Source organism: Marasmius oreades, chromosome 1 (assembly GCF_018924745.1).
Source record: "Marasmius oreades isolate 03SP1 chromosome 1, whole genome shotgun sequence".
NCBI classification, from domain to species: domain Eukaryota; kingdom Fungi; phylum Basidiomycota; class Agaricomycetes; order Agaricales; family Marasmiaceae; genus Marasmius; species Marasmius oreades.
Genome location: NC_057323.1, coordinates 3513585 through 3530765, shown reverse-complemented (window position 1 = coordinate 3530765; position 17181 = coordinate 3513585). Strand labels below are relative to the sequence as shown.

General features: G+C 47.9%; 10 protein-coding genes across 10 annotated transcripts; 6 read left to right on the top strand and 4 right to left on the bottom strand.

The window, feature by feature from the left end:
* Positions 1-35: 35 nt before the first annotated feature.
* Positions 36-1223, top strand: E1B28_001217 (uncharacterized protein). Its single transcript, XM_043147126.1, has 5 exons — positions 36-112; positions 167-207; positions 264-401; positions 459-840; positions 894-1223. Exons 1-5 carry the CDS (start codon positions 52-54, stop codon positions 1046-1048), a joined length of 777 nt encoding a protein of 258 aa, XP_043015831.1. The 5' UTR covers positions 36-51; the 3' UTR covers positions 1049-1223.
* A 43-nt stretch (positions 1224-1266) lies between these two features.
* E1B28_001216 (uncharacterized protein) lies at positions 1267-3290 on the bottom strand (the record flags this gene model as incomplete). The annotated part of the gene is made up of 2 exons (XM_043147125.1): positions 1267-3016; positions 3073-3290. 2 exons carry the CDS (start codon positions 3288-3290, stop codon positions 1267-1269), a joined length of 1968 nt encoding a protein of 655 aa, XP_043015830.1.
* E1B28_001215 (uncharacterized protein) lies at positions 2687-6554 on the bottom strand. Its single transcript, XM_043147124.1, has 6 exons — positions 6266-6554; positions 5642-6194; positions 5129-5582; positions 5057-5076; positions 3073-4993; positions 2687-3016 (listed from the first exon to the last, which is right to left on the bottom strand). The coding sequence occupies exons 1-5, from the start codon at positions 6268-6270 to the stop codon at positions 3419-3421; spliced, it is 2607 nt and encodes an 868-aa protein (XP_043015829.1). The 5' UTR covers positions 6271-6554; the 3' UTR covers positions 2687-3016; positions 3073-3418.
* Positions 6555-6557: 3 nt separating this feature from the next.
* E1B28_001214 (uncharacterized protein) lies at positions 6558-7433 on the top strand. The gene is made up of 5 exons (XM_043147123.1): positions 6558-6870; positions 6922-6990; positions 7044-7076; positions 7127-7294; positions 7373-7433. Exons 1-4 carry the CDS (start codon positions 6579-6581, stop codon positions 7132-7134), a joined length of 402 nt encoding a protein of 133 aa, XP_043015828.1. The 5' UTR covers positions 6558-6578; the 3' UTR covers positions 7135-7294; positions 7373-7433.
* Positions 7369-8594, bottom strand: E1B28_001213 (uncharacterized protein; the record flags this gene model as incomplete). Its single annotated transcript, XM_043147122.1, has 4 exons — positions 7369-7887; positions 7938-8130; positions 8186-8379; positions 8436-8594. 4 exons carry the CDS (start codon positions 8592-8594, stop codon positions 7369-7371), a joined length of 1065 nt encoding a protein of 354 aa, XP_043015827.1.
* Positions 8595-8764: 170 nt separating this feature from the next.
* E1B28_001212 (uncharacterized protein) lies at positions 8765-9946 on the top strand (the record flags this gene model as incomplete). Its single annotated transcript, XM_043147121.1, has 5 exons — positions 8765-8919; positions 8971-9010; positions 9070-9282; positions 9335-9732; positions 9787-9946. 5 exons carry the CDS (start codon positions 8765-8767, stop codon positions 9944-9946), a joined length of 966 nt encoding a protein of 321 aa, XP_043015826.1.
* Positions 9787-10775, bottom strand: E1B28_001211 (uncharacterized protein; the record flags this gene model as incomplete). Its single annotated transcript, XM_043147120.1, has 4 exons — positions 9787-9907; positions 9968-10318; positions 10381-10526; positions 10581-10775. 3 exons carry the CDS (start codon positions 10773-10775, stop codon positions 10120-10122), a joined length of 540 nt encoding a protein of 179 aa, XP_043015825.1. The 3' UTR covers positions 9787-9907; positions 9968-10119.
* A 225-nt stretch (positions 10776-11000) lies between these two features.
* E1B28_001210 (uncharacterized protein) lies at positions 11001-12839 on the top strand (the record flags this gene model as incomplete). The annotated part of the gene is made up of 7 exons (XM_043147119.1): positions 11001-11374; positions 11427-11475; positions 11533-11677; positions 11734-11820; positions 11872-12260; positions 12311-12422; positions 12475-12839. The coding sequence occupies 7 exons, from the start codon at positions 11001-11003 to the stop codon at positions 12837-12839; spliced, it is 1521 nt and encodes a 506-aa protein (XP_043015824.1).
* Positions 12840-12960: 121 nt separating this feature from the next.
* On the top strand, positions 12961-13898 carry E1B28_001209 (uncharacterized protein; the record flags this gene model as incomplete). Its single annotated transcript, XM_043147118.1, has 3 exons — positions 12961-13339; positions 13394-13737; positions 13791-13898. The coding sequence occupies 3 exons, from the start codon at positions 12961-12963 to the stop codon at positions 13896-13898; spliced, it is 831 nt and encodes a 276-aa protein (XP_043015823.1).
* Positions 13899-14020: 122 nt separating this feature from the next.
* Positions 14021-17075, top strand: E1B28_001208 (uncharacterized protein; the record flags this gene model as incomplete). The annotated part of the gene is made up of 15 exons (XM_043147117.1): positions 14021-14185; positions 14234-14351; positions 14401-14649; positions 14707-14848; positions 14903-15038; positions 15089-15349; positions 15410-15523; positions 15575-15809; positions 15865-15978; positions 16034-16052; positions 16100-16398; positions 16453-16656; positions 16713-16855; positions 16908-16940; positions 16989-17075. 15 exons carry the CDS (start codon positions 14021-14023, stop codon positions 17073-17075), a joined length of 2319 nt encoding a protein of 772 aa, XP_043015822.1.
* Between the last annotated feature and the right edge of the window lie 106 nt (positions 17076-17181).

Sequence of the window (17181 nt, the reverse complement as noted above, 5' to 3'; positions counted from 1 at the left end):
GCATCGAGTTAGGCACCACGCTTCACTTTCTCTCTTTCATACTTAGATATCATGGCCGACTCTGCCGCTGGTTCTGCTGATAAGTCAGTTCAAGTCAAGCTTGTTCTCCTCGGCATGTATTTTTCCCTCCCACTCGTTCAATCACTAATTATCCTACCGTCTTCAGGCGAAGCTGCAGTTGGGAAATCATCCGTTGTTCTTCGATTCGTGAGTAGTTGCGTTAGCTTGTTCATTCATTTATTTATCTACTCGCCATCTTCCAGGTTTCCAATGAATTCCAACCCAACAAGGAGCCCACTATTGGTGCTGCCTTTCTCACTCAGAAATGTCGACTGGAGGACCGTGTTTTGAGATATGAAATTTGGGATACAGCAGGGCAGGAACGATTCCACTCTCTTGCAGTACGTTGAAACTACTTTGGCTTCTTGCCATCATGCTCACAATGTTGTCCTTTTTAGCCCATGTACTATAGGAATGCTCAGGCCGCTGTTGTTGTTTACGATGTCACAAAGGCATCAAGCTTGGAGAAGGCCAAATCGTGGGTCAAGGAACTACAAAGGCAGGCGAACCCCAACATCGTCATTGCTCTTGCTGGAAACAAGGTCGACTTGGTTCAGCCCTCCCCTTCTTCCTCTGGTACAGCCTCCGAATCAGAAGACGAGGCTGATGACGCAACGGCAACACCAGGGGAAGCAACGGCATCCTTGGGAGGTGAATCTGAGAGTTTGAGACAGGTACCTAGAGAGGAAGCACAGGCTTATGCGACGGAGGCTGGTTTACTGTTCTTTGAGACCAGTGCGAAGACCGGCGACGGTATCGTGGAAGTATTTACTGAAATAGGTAAGACTGTTTTTACTTGCTTTCTGCTCATGACTGACTGCCGCGTTTTTTAGCCAAGAAGATACCCATCGAGCACATATTAGCTGCATCCCGGGGCGGTGCTGGTCGTGCTGGTGGTGTTGGCAACCGTACGGGAGGCTCGCAACAAGAGGGCGGTGTCAACCTAGAGGGGAATGACAACAAACCCAAAGACGCTTGCAATTGTTGAGCTTCTTTACGTTTTGGCATGATTTATCTATGCATATTGTACACCTCCCTGATTTTACTCACGACCATTTCCTGCACCTTATGTAGTTCGACTCTCATTTTCTCGAGCTGCATTACGACTTCATACATACGTCCCTACATTCTTTCGCGTGTAATTTGATTGTTTATTTTGTCGGATATACAAGCTGGCTTTCAGTGGAAGCGAAACCCCTCTAATCTCTAATCTGCATATGGCGGTGGTTTGGTAACATGCTCTTGTTCCTCTGTATGGCTTTCCCGAACTAGATAGGGAGGAGGAGCATGCCCATGTCCTGTTTGATCCTGTGGTGTGGGTGCGGATGATGGAGGGTGTAAGTGATTTGGTTCGGTTGGGTACACAGTATGCATGTGAGGAGGGGAGGTTCCTGGTGGTGGTGGTGAATGTCTGGATGCATCTGGTGACCTGAAGTCAGAGTCTATTGACGGAGGGGGATCTGAAGGATCGTCCAACGCGGGAGGAGGAGGAGGGGGTTCTGCCCGATTTAAAACCAAACCAATGACCCCCAGCGTGTGATCCGATTGAGGAATGTCTGCCAACCGAGTGACATCAGCATCCCTGCTAGCCATTTCGAGGGAAGGAGGGGGCGTAGATGACCGTTGTATATCCTCAGGATGGCCATCAAACTGTTCTGAGGCCGGGAAACCAAAGACAACGCCCTCCCCTTCTATCACAATTGGATGCAGATGTTCAACGGCGTGATGCTGTTCTACATCGTCTGGTATAATGATCTCTGTTTCAGACTCGAGGAACGTGGGTAAACGAGCCGATGTTGACGCCTCGGCCGTAGAAGAGAAGAAAGGCGGGGGTGCATCGGGTTCGTCAAAAGGCGGGGGAGCACCGTGAGGCTGTCCACTTGGACCAGGCTCTCCGAGTGAGTAGTGTGGAACTGAATGCTCGGAGTCGTCGTACCGATTCGTTTTGACTGGTGGGCGATCATGTTTCTTCTGATATGCCACATCCATTCCGGGTTCCACCTCTGGAAGGGGTGCGGGGGGTGGAAGCACAGATATAGGAATAGATACTGTGAAGACGCACTCTGAATGCGCTGAAACGTCGACGAAGGACACGTGAATGTTAATCTCAAAATACACAGAGTGCAACAGGGTGACCTGGGAGATAGAAGAGGTCTCAACGTCACCATCATTACCATCAGAATTACTCCCGGGAAGGCTTAAAGATGCATTGGATGGCGTGGAGAGTGGCGACAACTGGTGTAGTATGAATCGTTGCTGCACAGTCCTGGATGAGTGGAATCGACATGAAGCTCCGGATCGTGCGATTACTGCGGTAAAAGACGGGCCTCGGGAGTGCGGAGATACAGGATTTTTGGAAGAATTGAGCTGTCGTGGTTTCTCAGACTGCGTGAAAGAAGCCGTGGAGGTTCCCTCAACTAGTTGCATTTTCGAGGGGACATTAATAGCCCCTTCGTCACCGTCTTCTTCCCTGATTTGCGTTATTCTGACAAGTTCAGCCTTGATATTACGCAACCGAAGACTTTTGTTGATGACGAGTTCGCGGCGCGGTGGAGGAATTTTGACATAGACTGGAATCGGCTCGCCAGATTTAAATGTCGTCCTCGGGACCTCAACTTCCACCAACGTCGGCTCTATCAATTTATGCTTCTCAGGGTTGACTGAGAGCATGTGGTCGTGAGAGGTGTATCGCTTTGTATGAACAGAAAGACTTTCAAAAACTGGGACACCAAGAGGATCACTAGGATGTAAGGTTGCGGTCAAAGTGTGTTTTAGATAGGATACCGGGGTAATTATCGTCTGCGGTGTATCTTGCATGAGAGGTATGGCAAAAAGCATGGACGATGGAAAGGAGGTTGAGGGAATATCAGGTGCTTGAGAGACCAACACAACTTCGGAGACATTGAGCTCAATCTCGCGCGAATAAGCAGCTTCAACTGTGCGCAAGCCCACTGTACTTATGAAGGAACGATTGTCAGCAAAGGGTGATCAGAGAATACATCGACAACCTACACTTTATTCCAATCAGTCGGGTTGGCACCCTTGAGCTGCAGCTCCCCTTCAATCGCAGCCCGTTCTCCTTCAGCCCCGAGAAATCCCTTCTGGAAATTCACGACGGTCGGCACGATGAGTATCTGAGGTGGTGGGGAAGCGTCGCTTTGTGATTCCTCGAACGATTCGGCGTTGTCTTGGTCTCGTTGAGAATATGTGGGAGGTGGTAATTCAGACATGGCAGTTCAAGTTCAACATCGAGCGACAATTTTGGGTGTTCACTCAGGTGGGATCTGCACAGGGATGTATAACCAAATAACACAACAACAGAGCCATACTGATACTCATATGTACAGGACAGATATCATTAAAATTGCACGCGCAAAAGACTTTCCAACTCGGAGAACATCTGCTCATCATGATTGACCTCTCGCGTCAGTATCAAGTCCCATCCGAGATCACGACGTCCACCTAAGAGACCGGTTCCCTTCTCCAGTTCGTTTTCACCAACTTCACCATATCCCACTCCAAACGAAAGCGTAGCAACCGTCGGCTCTGAGACATCAAACGGATCCTCTCCATCATCGAGAACCTTCATTGTCTCAACCGCCCTTCGCAAGCAGATATAAAACGCCTGTCGCGTTTCTGTGTTGCTCTGGACTAGAAGCTTATGTATCAACCTAATCATGACACCCGTGTATCCAACACTTCGATCTGTTTTCATTTTGGTTTTTAGCTTCGGGGAGGAGAGAAACGCCAGTGCATAAAGTGCCATAATGAGTTTCTCCAGATAGCTGAGCCAGATGTCCTTGGACATCATGACGATGTGGAAATCGGCATCCACAACGGGGAGTCGCCGAACAAGGGATACGAACAAACACCAGAGGGATGCTTGAGGGATGGCTTTGGAAAAGACCTGACGGTTTGGGTCCGGTAAACTGATCCTAGTAAGGACTTCCAAAGCAATATCGGCTAAAGCCGGCGGCCTGTGTATGGTCATCCCACTCACAATTTGTGCGCAACCCATTGGGGTAACCGCTTCCACGGGGTCAACGAGGTAGGACGCTACCAAACAAAATATACGCTTGGTGAGCCGTTGGGAATGTTTCGAGGTCAACGAGCCATCACCGGAGAGGTGTATGAAGGGAGCAATGGAGCTCAGAGTATACAAGGTATCTTTCCTGGCAATGAGGAATTCACTGAGAGAAAGGGACGGAGACGCAGGGCGAAGTTCGGCATCAAACGACAGCTCGCACACCCTCAGCATGAGTTCAAGGACTCGGGGATGCCGTGCTATGGTGCTCCCGTTGTCGGACATTACACACAGGTTGCGTATTATATTGAAGATGGCGAGAATTATTGTTCCTGGCTTGTTACGTAGACCTAGATTGTGGTCGGTGCACGTTTTATGTCGTTCAAGTCCCGCAAATGGGGAGCTCTCTGCTTCGATGATAGCGTTGACCAGCCTCCGATTTGTAATAATCTCCGGCTCCTCACTCGGTGAGTCGAACGAGTCCTCGACGCCTTCGAATGCCAGATCCTCTAAAAGATCGAGAACTTCGTCTAACAGATCTGGCGCATTGTGCAGGGGAAAGCCTGTGTTGGGCTGCTGTCCCTTCATTGTGGACAGTAGAGTAAATGTCGTCAAGGCATAGGATAGCTCCGTTGACAAACGTGAACGTATCGACATTGTCAGCGAATCAATGTCGATTATGCCCCAGTCACCGAGTTCCCGCAGTTGTCGCCTTGTTTGATGTACAATCTCCGCTTCAATTTGATTCAGATCTCTTCCTCCATAGGTTTCAACTTCTCGTGCGAGCGGAACATACTCGATCTTCCGACGTGACGGTTCAAGTCGGACCCTGGGTTGCGGATTCATGGTGGAAGTTTGGGAAGGAGTGGAGTTGAAGGGTCCTGCAACAGATCGGTCGCCTCCCGGCGGCTGTGACGGAAGAACTTAGCATGTATATCAAGCTTTATAAAAAGTCTGAGAGTTGGGGCTTACGAGAACGGTGTCAAGTGATTCTACGGAAATGTCAACCATCAACGAGCATTGAGAGCGTTAATGAACGCGTACCGGTTCTCTGTCGCACGCGTTTTAAATCGTGTTCCTCTGGCTCAAGTTTTCGCTTTAATGCCTGCGAATCTTCGGATGAGTTGCTTTCGACGAAAGCTTCCGAGCCCTTCATGGTCTGTGGTGTTCCTGGCGTGTTCTGAGGGAAAACAACACTTCCATTTGTAGGTACCCCGGGATGCGCTGCTCGGGCCATCTGCATCGGGTTAGGCCCAGGTCGAGTGGGGGTTGCGGGTAAAGGACCGGCGCCATTCATTTGTCTCATTGCCTGAGCCTGCATTCGCTGTTTATCGAGTGTATTTTTCCGATAGAAATCTTCGAAAGCGCCGAGAATGAGGTTGTAAAAATGCTGTAGAGACTGCGCAACAGACACCACACTACTACCATCAATAGACGGGTAATGTTCTGGAAGTTCAAATAAAGGAAGAAGTGACGTCCAGAGGTTGTTATTGGTAATCTGTGATTCAATATAAATACGAGGGCGATAATCTTGTGTACATTCCAAAGAACACGTACCATCGCCGAACCACCACGTTGTAACACGGTTCCCCATAGTCGAAACATATCCACATCCTTCCCTGCTAACCTGAATGAACCTGGTTCGGCTGAAGACTCGATTTCGTTAAACATGGAGGTCGAGGGATCGTAGTTGGGAACTGGAACGCCGGTCAATGTGGGTGGTAACGGGGTGTTTTGCTTCGCCATGAAGCTGGCGAGACCATTGAGGAAGGCGTGTGACCTCTCCATGATATTTGGAGGGCGATTGAGAGAATTTGAGGATTGTGACATAGAGGGATCAAAGAAAGGGGCGTTAAGCGAATTTGGGTGACTGTTGGACGGGGTGACTTGGAAACTGGAATGACCCAGTCCAACATCCTGCATTCCTCCGAGAAATGATGATGCCGAGTTTGTGCCGCCACCGTTGATATACGAAGAATTGCTGTTCATTCTAGCCTGGCTGGCCTGGTTGAGGGCGATCATTTGTTTTTGCATCGGCCCATCCAGCTGGTTGTATGAGTTATCGAATGAGGGCACTTGCTGGGGATTTCTGGCAAATCCATTTTGCGGACTACAAACGAGCAGTAAGAAGGTTGCATAGAGCTAAAACACCAAAATATAAAGAGAACTTGGAGAACCTACAGCATAGTTGTAACCGGTGGTCTGAGCGGACACTGTACGGGTGCCAATGCTTGACGTTTCTCACAAGCCCGGTCTGAGCTGGTCGACTCAGCCGCTTCCGTCCCTAGCTTTGCTGACTGGTTTTTGCTTTGAATGCCAATAGCTACACGTTCCCCAAGTAATTGATGCACTCAGATTCACTGAAGCGACACAGAAACTAAAGTTGGCAATCAAGGCTCAATTGTAGAACACCAGTTCGCTGCGACGGGTATGTAACACAACGTGACCTTGTGACGGTACTTTTCTGCTTCCCGTTCTCTCTCCCTACCGTACCATGCCCAAATCCGAAATCGATGAGATCTTTGCCTCCTCCTCCAAGGGGAGAGGAAAATTTGCGCAAAAGGCTGTCTCCGTGGCCTTAGACCCGACGACAGAAAAGAAAAAGAAACGGAAACACGAGGCTAGTCTTCCAGCCGCCGAGACCATCTTGGATCCGTCTGTCCAAGTACCGTCTGGAAAGAAGCGGAAAACGGGTAGAGTTAGTTCGGCCCCAAGAACAAAAGCTAGCAAGGATAATACTACTGAAGATGAGGACAGGTTCAACGACTCGAGAGGGACAGGACCACGTAAACGTTTTCCCTCCTCTCCGTTTCACATCAGTTCAACTGTCTGCTTAGGACGCAAAACTGAAGAAGGTTGGTTGATATTCAAAGAAGACGAACTGGGGATCAATGATGAAGGAGGAGGTAATCTATGCTCCAGAGCCTTTCTTCCACTTACATCAACTCCGCGTCTCTAGATACACCGATGTGTCCATTCGATTGTCAATGTTGTAGGTCCTCTCATTCACCCACGCCGACTTGATCGCTGATTTAATTCCAGGTTTCTAATGTATACCCTTTGTTCAATCCATCGACGCAGTTCGCGCTTTTTGAAGCTCAAGCCTTCTAAACATCTTCGGCTCTATCGAAGCCTCACATATCAATTCTTATATGATATGCAGGGGTCAATGTGTAGCCTAAATCAATGTTTCCTCGAATACCATCCTAGGTGCTCGTGCTCCTCTGGATCTCTTTCATCATTACTCATTCATTGGAATACACTCATTATGATCTGTAATGTAACTAGTCGTCGTCGTCGTCGTCGTAGTCGACAAGTCCAGGTTTGGAGCGAGCGAGAACCTCACCAAATGGATCCCCGTCTGTTGTAGCTTCCTTCTGTACATCTGCTTTACGAATACGCCTGTCCTCTGCTTTTTTGTCTTCTTCTGCTTGTCTCGCGAGGTAGGCCTTGGTGCCAACGACTTTCTCTGGGTTCTTGCAGAGCTTTAGCCGTCTGTCCACTTCTCGTACGGCCTCAACGTCAGGGGCATGCCCGTGCTTCCTAATGAGGTTGGTAATGTTGTCTATCGATTCCATTATATTGGGCGAATGATCTGCATCTGAACGAAGCTTGTCTTGCTTGGATTTCAACCATTTTAAAGCGAGATCTCGGTCCGCCATGGAGAGGGCGGCCAATGCAACCTGAGATGGCGTATACACAAGTTCTGCATCTGTCAATCGAGAAGAACGAACATGTGAGACTGCTGAGGTGTAGACAGGACTCCTTGTGGCTTCAGAATTCGAAGTCGTGTCCGGGAGACTCTGAGGAATGTAAGTATTGCTGAAACGGGAAAGAGGGGTTGTTTATTCACCTGAAGGTCGAGCCAAATACCCCACAGGGCACGATGAGCGTGCCAAACAGCGAATTCGAATCCCAAGCTCTGAGCGATAAGGAATTCAAGGTCGAGCACATCTGAAGCAGATGCCTTGGGTATATGTGAGGTGTAGACTTCCAACGATATCGGGTTGTTAGTTGTTTTGGTGGCGAGAAACACAGCAGTCAGCCTAACATTCTACGTTAGTACCAGCACCGATACTAAGCGCAGAATAATAAACGCACATAACGTTTTTTGGATGCCAGTCCATAACCGTGTTCTTCAAGTAGAATCTTTTCAAATACGAGACTGCCGTTGCTTCTACTTCCTCTGGAAAACGGAACCGGCCGCATATTTGAGTGATCATGGTAGCATAAAAAGTTACGAGAAGTGATTCTTCATCTGCGGTAAGGAAGGTAACATTAGCCGAGGAGCCTGGCTGAACACACGGAGCGGTGAGTTCTGAGACGGCATCGTCTACCAAGAAATTCTTACTTCGTATGCCTCGAAAGTGGTTCGAATTACAGAGACGGCGGCTTCATTTAGCGTTGAGCGGATTTGAGCTAGTCGTGAATGGGAGTATCTCCAGTTCTTGAATTGTGTGCTTCCTTCGTATAATGGTTTCTTGATGGGCGGAGGAGATGGATCCTGCATGAGCGCGTGGGAAAATGCGGAACTGAGCATAAACGCCGACGCGGGTAACGACGGCCAACGGATTCACATCTATTACCAGCATGAGCCTCTGACAGGAACAGTGAGCTCCTCGAAAGCAGGATATTAGGCTTGCAGGCGTTTCATTCAGGGCCCTTCCTGCTGCAATCATAATGGCGCGGGTTCGCCTTTCTTCGTTCTTCTCTGAATCACCCTGTTTTGCCTTTTCTCTCTCTCTGCTCTGGTTTTTAGGACAGCTACTGTGCTGCTCAGCAGGTCAAATTATCACCGACGGTCTTTCAATTATCAACTCACCGCAACCTGGCAAGTGAGTGTCCGAGAACCACTGTCGTGTCTCTAGTTCTGACTCTGTTTTTAGCCCTGCACACGTTGGAAACCCTATCTCGATCTCTGTGGAGGTATGAGCAATTCTGGTAGATATTTTCTATCTATTGAGGATGTTTGTTCGAATTTCCAGGTATCGGGTAATGGAAAGCTCCCGTTGGAAGCCACCAATACAAATTCTTCGTCCGCAACGCATTACGACTCTTTGGAGATATACCTGATATCCTCGCAAACAGGCAAGAACTATACAGTGGCATCAGGATCCGAGTTTCTCAACGATGGGACCGGTAGTGTCCGTCAATGTAATTGGAAGGTTCCAGCATGTGTTCCGGAAGGGCAATATAATGTGCGTCTCAAGTTTTCCACTTGCTTGTCGATTTTGATCGGCGTTCTTGCAGCTTACGTTCTATGAACGTTCTCATATCAATGGACAACCTCATTTCATTATCACCTCAATATTGAGTCCAGTCGAAAACTCTCAGGGCCTGAACAATGAAGAATGCACAGAGCTCTCAAACGATTACCTGGGACAGCCACAGGATTCTTCCCCTCCCTCTCCACCTTTCTACCAGGATGACTGGGGATCCACAAGTCGAACCTCAGGCATGACAACGTCTTACACAGGAAATGGGACGGGACCCACGGGACCAGTACTCATAACCATCACTCTGTCTGCGAGTGGAGGTCTTCCTTTCCCTTTCCCACCAACTGTCACTGTCACTGTTCCCTCCATTTCCGTATCCCAAGTAGTATCTCTCACCACCGTTACCTCTGTACAAGGTCCCTCTACAACTACGTAAGTTTTGTCCGTCTTCACTCTGTTCGTGCGTCTCAACCAAGTTTATGTAAGTTTTGTACAGACTTTAACTTCTCTCGTTACTGTTACTCCCTCTGGCAACCCGGGTGACCTGGGCAGTGGAAGGATTATACCCATCAATTCTGGCTGTATTACTCGGATTACTCTTGTATTTCTGATCTTGCCACTCTCAATTCTGTGGTCACTCGTGTAACTAGGAAATAACTGGACTCGCCGTCTTTTCTGAGTAGATTCCCCCCGTATGTATTGCAAAGCCCGAGGGATTAAGCTGTTGATAACATGGATTGACCAGAAATACGAGAGGTGAAGCTTGAAGTTGGCCAGCGGCTGGTGATGATCGACGATCTTGTACTTGTGATTCAGTCACTAAATCGATTTGGCTTGTTGCTTTCTCCATTCTGTAATCCACTCTACGATTCTTGATATGTTTGCTTCCATATCCTCCATAGTCTCGCTTTTCAATTCAATAACGATCTCTTCCGGATACGACGATCGCGCTTCCTCAAGCACGACCTGCATGATTTCAGCTTCATTATTTTCTTGGACCTTTTTCAAAGGATAACCTCTGCAAAGTTCAGATTCAACGTCCGAATTTCAGAAACATGAAACAGATTTGAAGCAGATCACCTTTTTTCTAACCGCTCCCACAATTGGGAATGATCGCAGCGCAGAACCACAACCAGGTCCGCCCAACGTTCCGGAAACACTTCGCAGGTATGCCAATCGAGAACAACGCCACCTTCGGCCACGACTGGTTCCAACTCATCCAGCAGCTACGTATATATTGCAAGTCAACAGTGAGGAATAACGAAGGCGATTGAACACACCCTGTCCTCATCTACCGTGTAGCTCTGCCATTCATCATCGTATTCTTCGTAAAGTCCTTTTTCTTTGACCCAATCGCCAACATTGATGTGCCGGAGTGGTATGGGAGATTCGTTGCAAAGAAGCTGAGCGTGGGTCGTTTTGCCTGTTCCCGGAGTGCCAGTAATGACAATCACAGGAGCCGACGGGCGAGCCATAGCTGATTGTCGTAGGTTCTCAGTCTACGCTGCCCGAAACGTAAAGGAGCGTGGGCAGATTCGCTGCATGTCCTTGTGACCGTTGACCATGACTACCATGACTTTCGTGAGAGCCCTTCATACCGGCAGATCTCCACGTGTTCCCTTTGTTTCCTATTCTCATCACCTCGATGTCCTCCAGGAGAGGAATCTAATCCTTGAAGGACCCCACATTACGTCTTCTCCATGGCTTCTTCGTGCTGCTCGAATGAAGTGATCGTACACCTACAGTCCGAAATTCTAATACCAGATTACTCCAGATACTACAACACCCCGATTTCTGATTTCAAGGGTCCTTCCTATCAACCACTTGAGGATGGGTCTTTGGTGACGGCAGCATTCATTGAGGATCTGCGGAACGCCAACATCACATTCACTGTGCTAGTTATGCTGGCCGTAATATTTCTGCATAATTCATTCGTATCCGCCAATTACATCCGTCGAGCGCGTATCCGACAAAAGACGTTGTTCTATCAGCTCCATTTCAGTCAACTTCTGGGATGCGTCGGGACGTTTCCGCAGATCGTTTCGTTCTTTCAGCGAGAACCGAACTGCTCTGCGTAGGTGTTTGGAAATCAAGTGGCTGGGTTGAGACTAAATGTAGATTTCAAGTGTGATTCTTATAGCTGGCATCGCTTCTCCGTTATCTCTCACTTTTTTGGTGATATCTATCTTGTCCACATCTCTTAAAATTCATACTGATCGTTTCGACAAGTAGATGACTGGGATACTCGGCTTCAAAGCTTACAAATGCTTGGAGGATTCCATTCTCGTTGCTGTCGTTCTTTGTGTCCTACTCACCGGTTATATGGTGGCCACTGTGCTCGATATCATTCATACACGAGGTGTTCAAAAGCTGTCTGGTTGGTACTTTCACCTTCCGACAATCAAACGACGTACATTGATTTTGTATTGACAGGAAGCTGCGCGCGCATTGTTGATATCAGATTTACCCGTATGACGTTTGTATTTGAATTCGTGCAGTCACTTTTCCTCTGCTGTTGTTGTGAGTCTCGCTCGTCCAGCGGCGGGATTTTGCTGATCCTGGTTTGGGAAGTCTTCTTCGCTGTTTGGAAATCCCGAGGGTCCCCCATATATAGGACACGTATCAGCAAACGACTTTCCTTTGAAGAACCTGGCAATCAGATTCAGAGGGCCTCAGTCGCTGATGGTCCCGTTGCGTCTAAGGAATATGTATACATCAGCTCCCACTCGGACGGGAGCTTGATCTCGTTCAGTATTTCCCACATCTTTTCTCGCCTTCGGAAAGCGTTTTCTGGTTTTGTTTATAAAGGACGGCCAACGTCAGCGACATCGGAACGACTTTTGTCCAACACTTACCCTACGAACGGGGCAACACGTCTGTCACTCATGCCTTCGTTATCCAGCCGAATTTCTCGATACGTACCACGCATGCAACTTTTGCACAACGTAATGAAGGACGAGGTCAGGTTTCTTGAGTCTCCACTTGTTGCGTACTAAATCCTGAATTCTAGTTGTGTTATACTTTGGCCATCACGCTTACCTATGTCGTGTCCACGGTACTGGTTGTTATTGGGATCAACTTTCAGAGCTCCCTTCCGATCGTTGGATGGATCGGTTTGAATTGTTAGCATCTCTAATTTTCAAGTGCTTTTCTTGGTTGACGCCCTCCATGCAGGGGTTATTATGTCTGTCCTAGCTATGCATAGCTTTGGGCGGGTAATCAGGCGTCGCGAAACGGAAACTTCAATACAACGCGTTTTGTTCGAAGGTGGATGGCACAATAACGGTTCCATTGGACATCTTCACATACGCCGTGCCAGGGAGAGCGACACAAGTTGTCTCGAAGCCCATTACCGAGACAATACCGAGAGGCAGAGTTTTGGTCGTACCTCAAAGGACTCTAGCGTTATGGAGAGCAATATGTCTCCCGCCACTCCGGTGGATACTTTTGACTTTCCCATTCCTCTTAACATATCGTCCCCTATCGCTGTCCCTCCCCTTGCTCGAAAACCATACACCTCCTTTACTACCCCACCTTGATGTCTATTTCTGTTATTTCGAGAAGAGTATAATGAATGTAAAAGTTTTCTTGTATAAATAGTACTTGAATGGATGGAAATTTTCTCACGTGTTACCTTCATCCCAGATTATTACTTGCACTATGGACGGCGAAGATGAACTTGTGAGTTCCATGCCAGTACGATATTCGAATAAATTATCCCTGCATGTCCATCAATTCCCGCTCCTCACTCGACCTCTACAAGTGCCTCCCTCTGCAGCAGCCAGTGGAAAGCGTATAGCCGCGCGAATCAAGCCAAAGGTACGGAAATTGGAAGTACATGTCCCAGCAGATACACGCCCGGAGGTTTGGAACCATCAAAGAGGTTACGATCTTGGGGCAGCCCAACTCGCAGACGACCGCGAGAAAAACCAGGAACAGAAGAGGGAAAGAGATGAAGAATCACGTTTGACAGATGTTCGGATGAGGAGTGAACAAATTGCCCAGAAAGGCGTTTATCTTCTTGGTATAGTTCGAGATGGTTTGTCGTTGCATGTTTATCTGTCGCTAATATATTACGCTCACAATACGCTAGGCGAACTACACTTACACCCCATCTCGGAGACCCACCAATTTCGACCTACTTTGACGTACCTGGATGTGCTGTCTCGAAAACACCGACATCATGCAGCTGACTCTGATTCCGACTCTGACGGTGGTCCTCCGCCAGACCCTGATGAACCGCCACCCGTTGTAGTAAAAAAAGAGAAGAAGCCCACCGTCGGTGAGACGAGAGAGGTACATGTTTCGGCACGGAAAATGGCAGATGATAAAACTGGACAACTTGCTCAACTGTCTACAGTACGAAGGGAAATGTTGGCAGCAATTCGGGCAGATGAGGATGAGGCATGGCAGAACTTGGAATACTTGGATGCGACCGTAAGTCCACACTTCTCCAAGTGTTTCTCCAAAATTTTCATTCGTATTAACAGACGATGGAATCGGAAGAAGCTTTTGAAAACCTTTTCTCGCAAAATAGGGAGGAACTGACTTGTACCTCGGACATGACTTCATTTTTGAGAACCATAGACGGGTTGTGATTCCTGCTGTAGTTTGGTTGCATAGTATGTAATCGTCTTCATTGTACGCGAAATTGTTCGGTCCACCACCATTGCTTCTTTCTTTACACCTTCCTGACTATCCCCTTGATCATCACACGCAGATGGTTGACAGTGAAACAGAGTCAGAGTCGGGAGAGGAATACTCTTTCGCCTTACCCGGCGAAGGCCCCTCGACTTCCCAACTGTCTCTCACAACGCTTGATGTAGATCAACACACGACTGTGATTCAAGTTATACGCAACGCCTGTATGGCCGAACTCCCGACTGTAAGTTTTGATCTCTTCTGTGAATGTTTTTGGTCTCATTGTGATCAGAATGTTGAAGGACGCGCAAAGGTTCTGGAGGCAGCGATCAAGGTTGTTCAATTTCTGGATTCTATGCTGGAGTCGGGGAACGTTCTGGGAGAGCTGACGAGTAACTTTATACCGCTTGGTCTGTGTTGAACAAAAAGTGGCCACGTCTCAAGCTTACACGAACTCAGTGGAACCAAAATTTCTTTCGATTTTGTTCGGTCATCGGAAGATTTTTCGTCGCATTGCAACTCAACAGTTGCTGCCCATGGCCGACAACGCATCTATGGTGGTATGTTGGGTCGATAATCTTCTCGCCAAGCTGTCAGAAATCACGTCTCTGATGGCTGGTGGGCTTGTTCGCTCTACGCAATCTGAAACTACGTTTCTCACGCGACGACGTGAGCACGACACTCTCGTGGCAGCTACCCAACTTCCAGGTCAGGAGAACCAAGACTCTTTGAGGCGTGGCAAGCTAATCGTTTGTTTAACGACAGACGATTGGTCATCAGTGGCGTCCGTTCTTGATGCTCCGCATAGCTCTCCTGCTGCTAGAAGGCTTGCACTCCGGTTGCTTTTCGCTGCTTTCATGGTTGGACCGTGGCTCTCAGGTAGTGATCCCTGGAGTGATCCCGAAAAGTGGGTGAGTACATATATATCAGTCCTCTTTCTCTCTAACCAACTCTTTTGTAGTATATCAACACTGGACCTTCTGAGGATTTTGAATCACTATATTTCTCAATCGTCTTCCAACGCCTGGACATACGTATCTGAACCAGATTGCACTCGCGAACGTTTAACATTCGCTATAACATTATCTTTATATGCAGTCCGTCCCTTCATTTTTGTCTTCGAGTCTTTCTACCTGACTATTTATAGGCAGCAGATACCGAAGACCGCCGGCGCCGCAACCATTCGCCTTTACGACCCCGAACTTTGGCAAGCCTACTGAACTATATGCATTACATTGTGTCGCCCCCAAACATACCCACTGGCGAGAATAGGACATGGCTCACCTCATCGTTTGAGCCGCTTGATCCACCACAGACGCTATTGTTAAGATGGCGAGAGACAGTTCTTTGGTGCTGGCAGACGTGGAAGGACAGTCGTACTGCAAACTCGGACAGCGTCATCCATATGGTACGTCTTTCATTAGCGAAACACTCGGTGCTGTACAATATTCAAAGGCTGCTCTGCTAGACGGCTCAGTGGCTTTTTCATTGCGATACAGAGAGGATCTTGACTGGAATAGGTGCGATAGATTCCAAGCGAATGCTACTGAACGACCCCAGAGCATGCAGCGCTGCGATTACAGTACGTGCTGGAAATCGGATCACACAAGGTCCTGGTTAATCTTGTGGTCAGCGCTTGTTACACGAACTTGTAGATGTAATACTATCATCCCCAGGACTTACAAGCCAAGATCTAAGGTTCTATACGCTGATCTCAAAAACCACGAAAACATTTCTTCGTTTATTTCGGGAAAACTTCACCGACCAAGGCTTCCAGAGGCCGGGCGAGACGCAGGAAATCTTCAAATATCTGGCGAGCCTTTTCGTTCTGCTGCCTGAAAAAGGAGGAGAGTGTTCTACTGCAACGAGTAAGGATAGTGCTCTCTGGCGTCATTCATGGTTGCAAATTGAATGTCCTTCAAGTCAAACACCGCTTGTTAGAAACGTCAACGCTTCTAGACGTCGCAATTATCAGGCATGTCTTACCTTCGCTTTGCAAAGATAAAAGATTGGCGTTCATAGAAAAAATAGATGATTGTGAGTTCACACCTTACACACTAAAAGATGAATGGTGCCGCTCAAAACGACTAAGTAATGTTTAGGACAAGGAAGTATGTTGTCACGTCTTTGAGCGGGAGGTATACTCACTCATTTGAAGGTATCTCACTAGCAGAACAGAGGAACTTCACTCGGATGAAGTTGTCAGAGTGAACCTGGACTTCATTTCGTTTGTATGGTACAATACGGGAAAAGGTGTCCTTCCTCGTCAAGCAATAGCGCCATTCATTTCGGCGTTGCTTGAATACCTCAGGCCGGAAACCGGAGGGTTTGCTTTCAATTCCGCCATGTCGTGCCTCTCCATTCTTGGTGTTCATCCCAGCTGTGACATCAAACATCACAAGACAGGCTTATGGAGGGTTTGTATACAGGCGCCGTGTTCTAATCTCGCGATCGCTGGTGCGTGGTTGCAGTGCTTCTCTCTGTGGACCGTTGCTTAATTACGGCTTTTAGCTAGCTTTGCATATTCTATATTGCACGACAATCTCGGGAACGTCAATGATGTTCTTCGTTCCCAGGCGTTCAACTACCTAAGAGGTAGTCTCGCACTGACCATCCGGGGAGATTTCATTGATAAGGACGAGCCGGTCGCACTCTCAGTCTCAACTCTACTCTGTTCAGCGTTGTTGCGCCTCCTCGATGCAGAACTTCCTGCACGTAGGTGTAGTATTCCTTTATCTTTTCCGTCGCGTCGGTAACAACGTTGGTAATAGTCACGTACATGGTTCTATCCCCATGGACGAAAACCTTTTGTGTGAATCTCAAGGCTTTGTTACATTCCGACTGCCCAAACTCTTCATATCGAGGTATCTTGAAAAGACGGCTAGATTCGATGGGAAACAGACTGTTAAATTTGGTAACGTCTTTACACTCAGTGTGCAGCCAACAAGATGCTTACAACCCGATAGATCGAGGGTAGGAGCAAGGATGATGGTTCTGAGGTGTGTTTTTTTTTTTTGTTGAGGTAGATCCGAGCTTATATTCCAAAGAGTTCCCAAAACACACACGTTGAATGCCGTCTTATTATGTGTGAAACCCTTGACGTTCCGTCCCTCATTTTCGTCCCCGATGAATAGTAGAATAGGACGCCTCAGAAGTACAGGGTCTGTGACTTGGAACAGGTCTGGCCCGATATGGGAACTGTCTGTAATTGTTCTTGTCAAACCTCGTCGATAGCCGTCC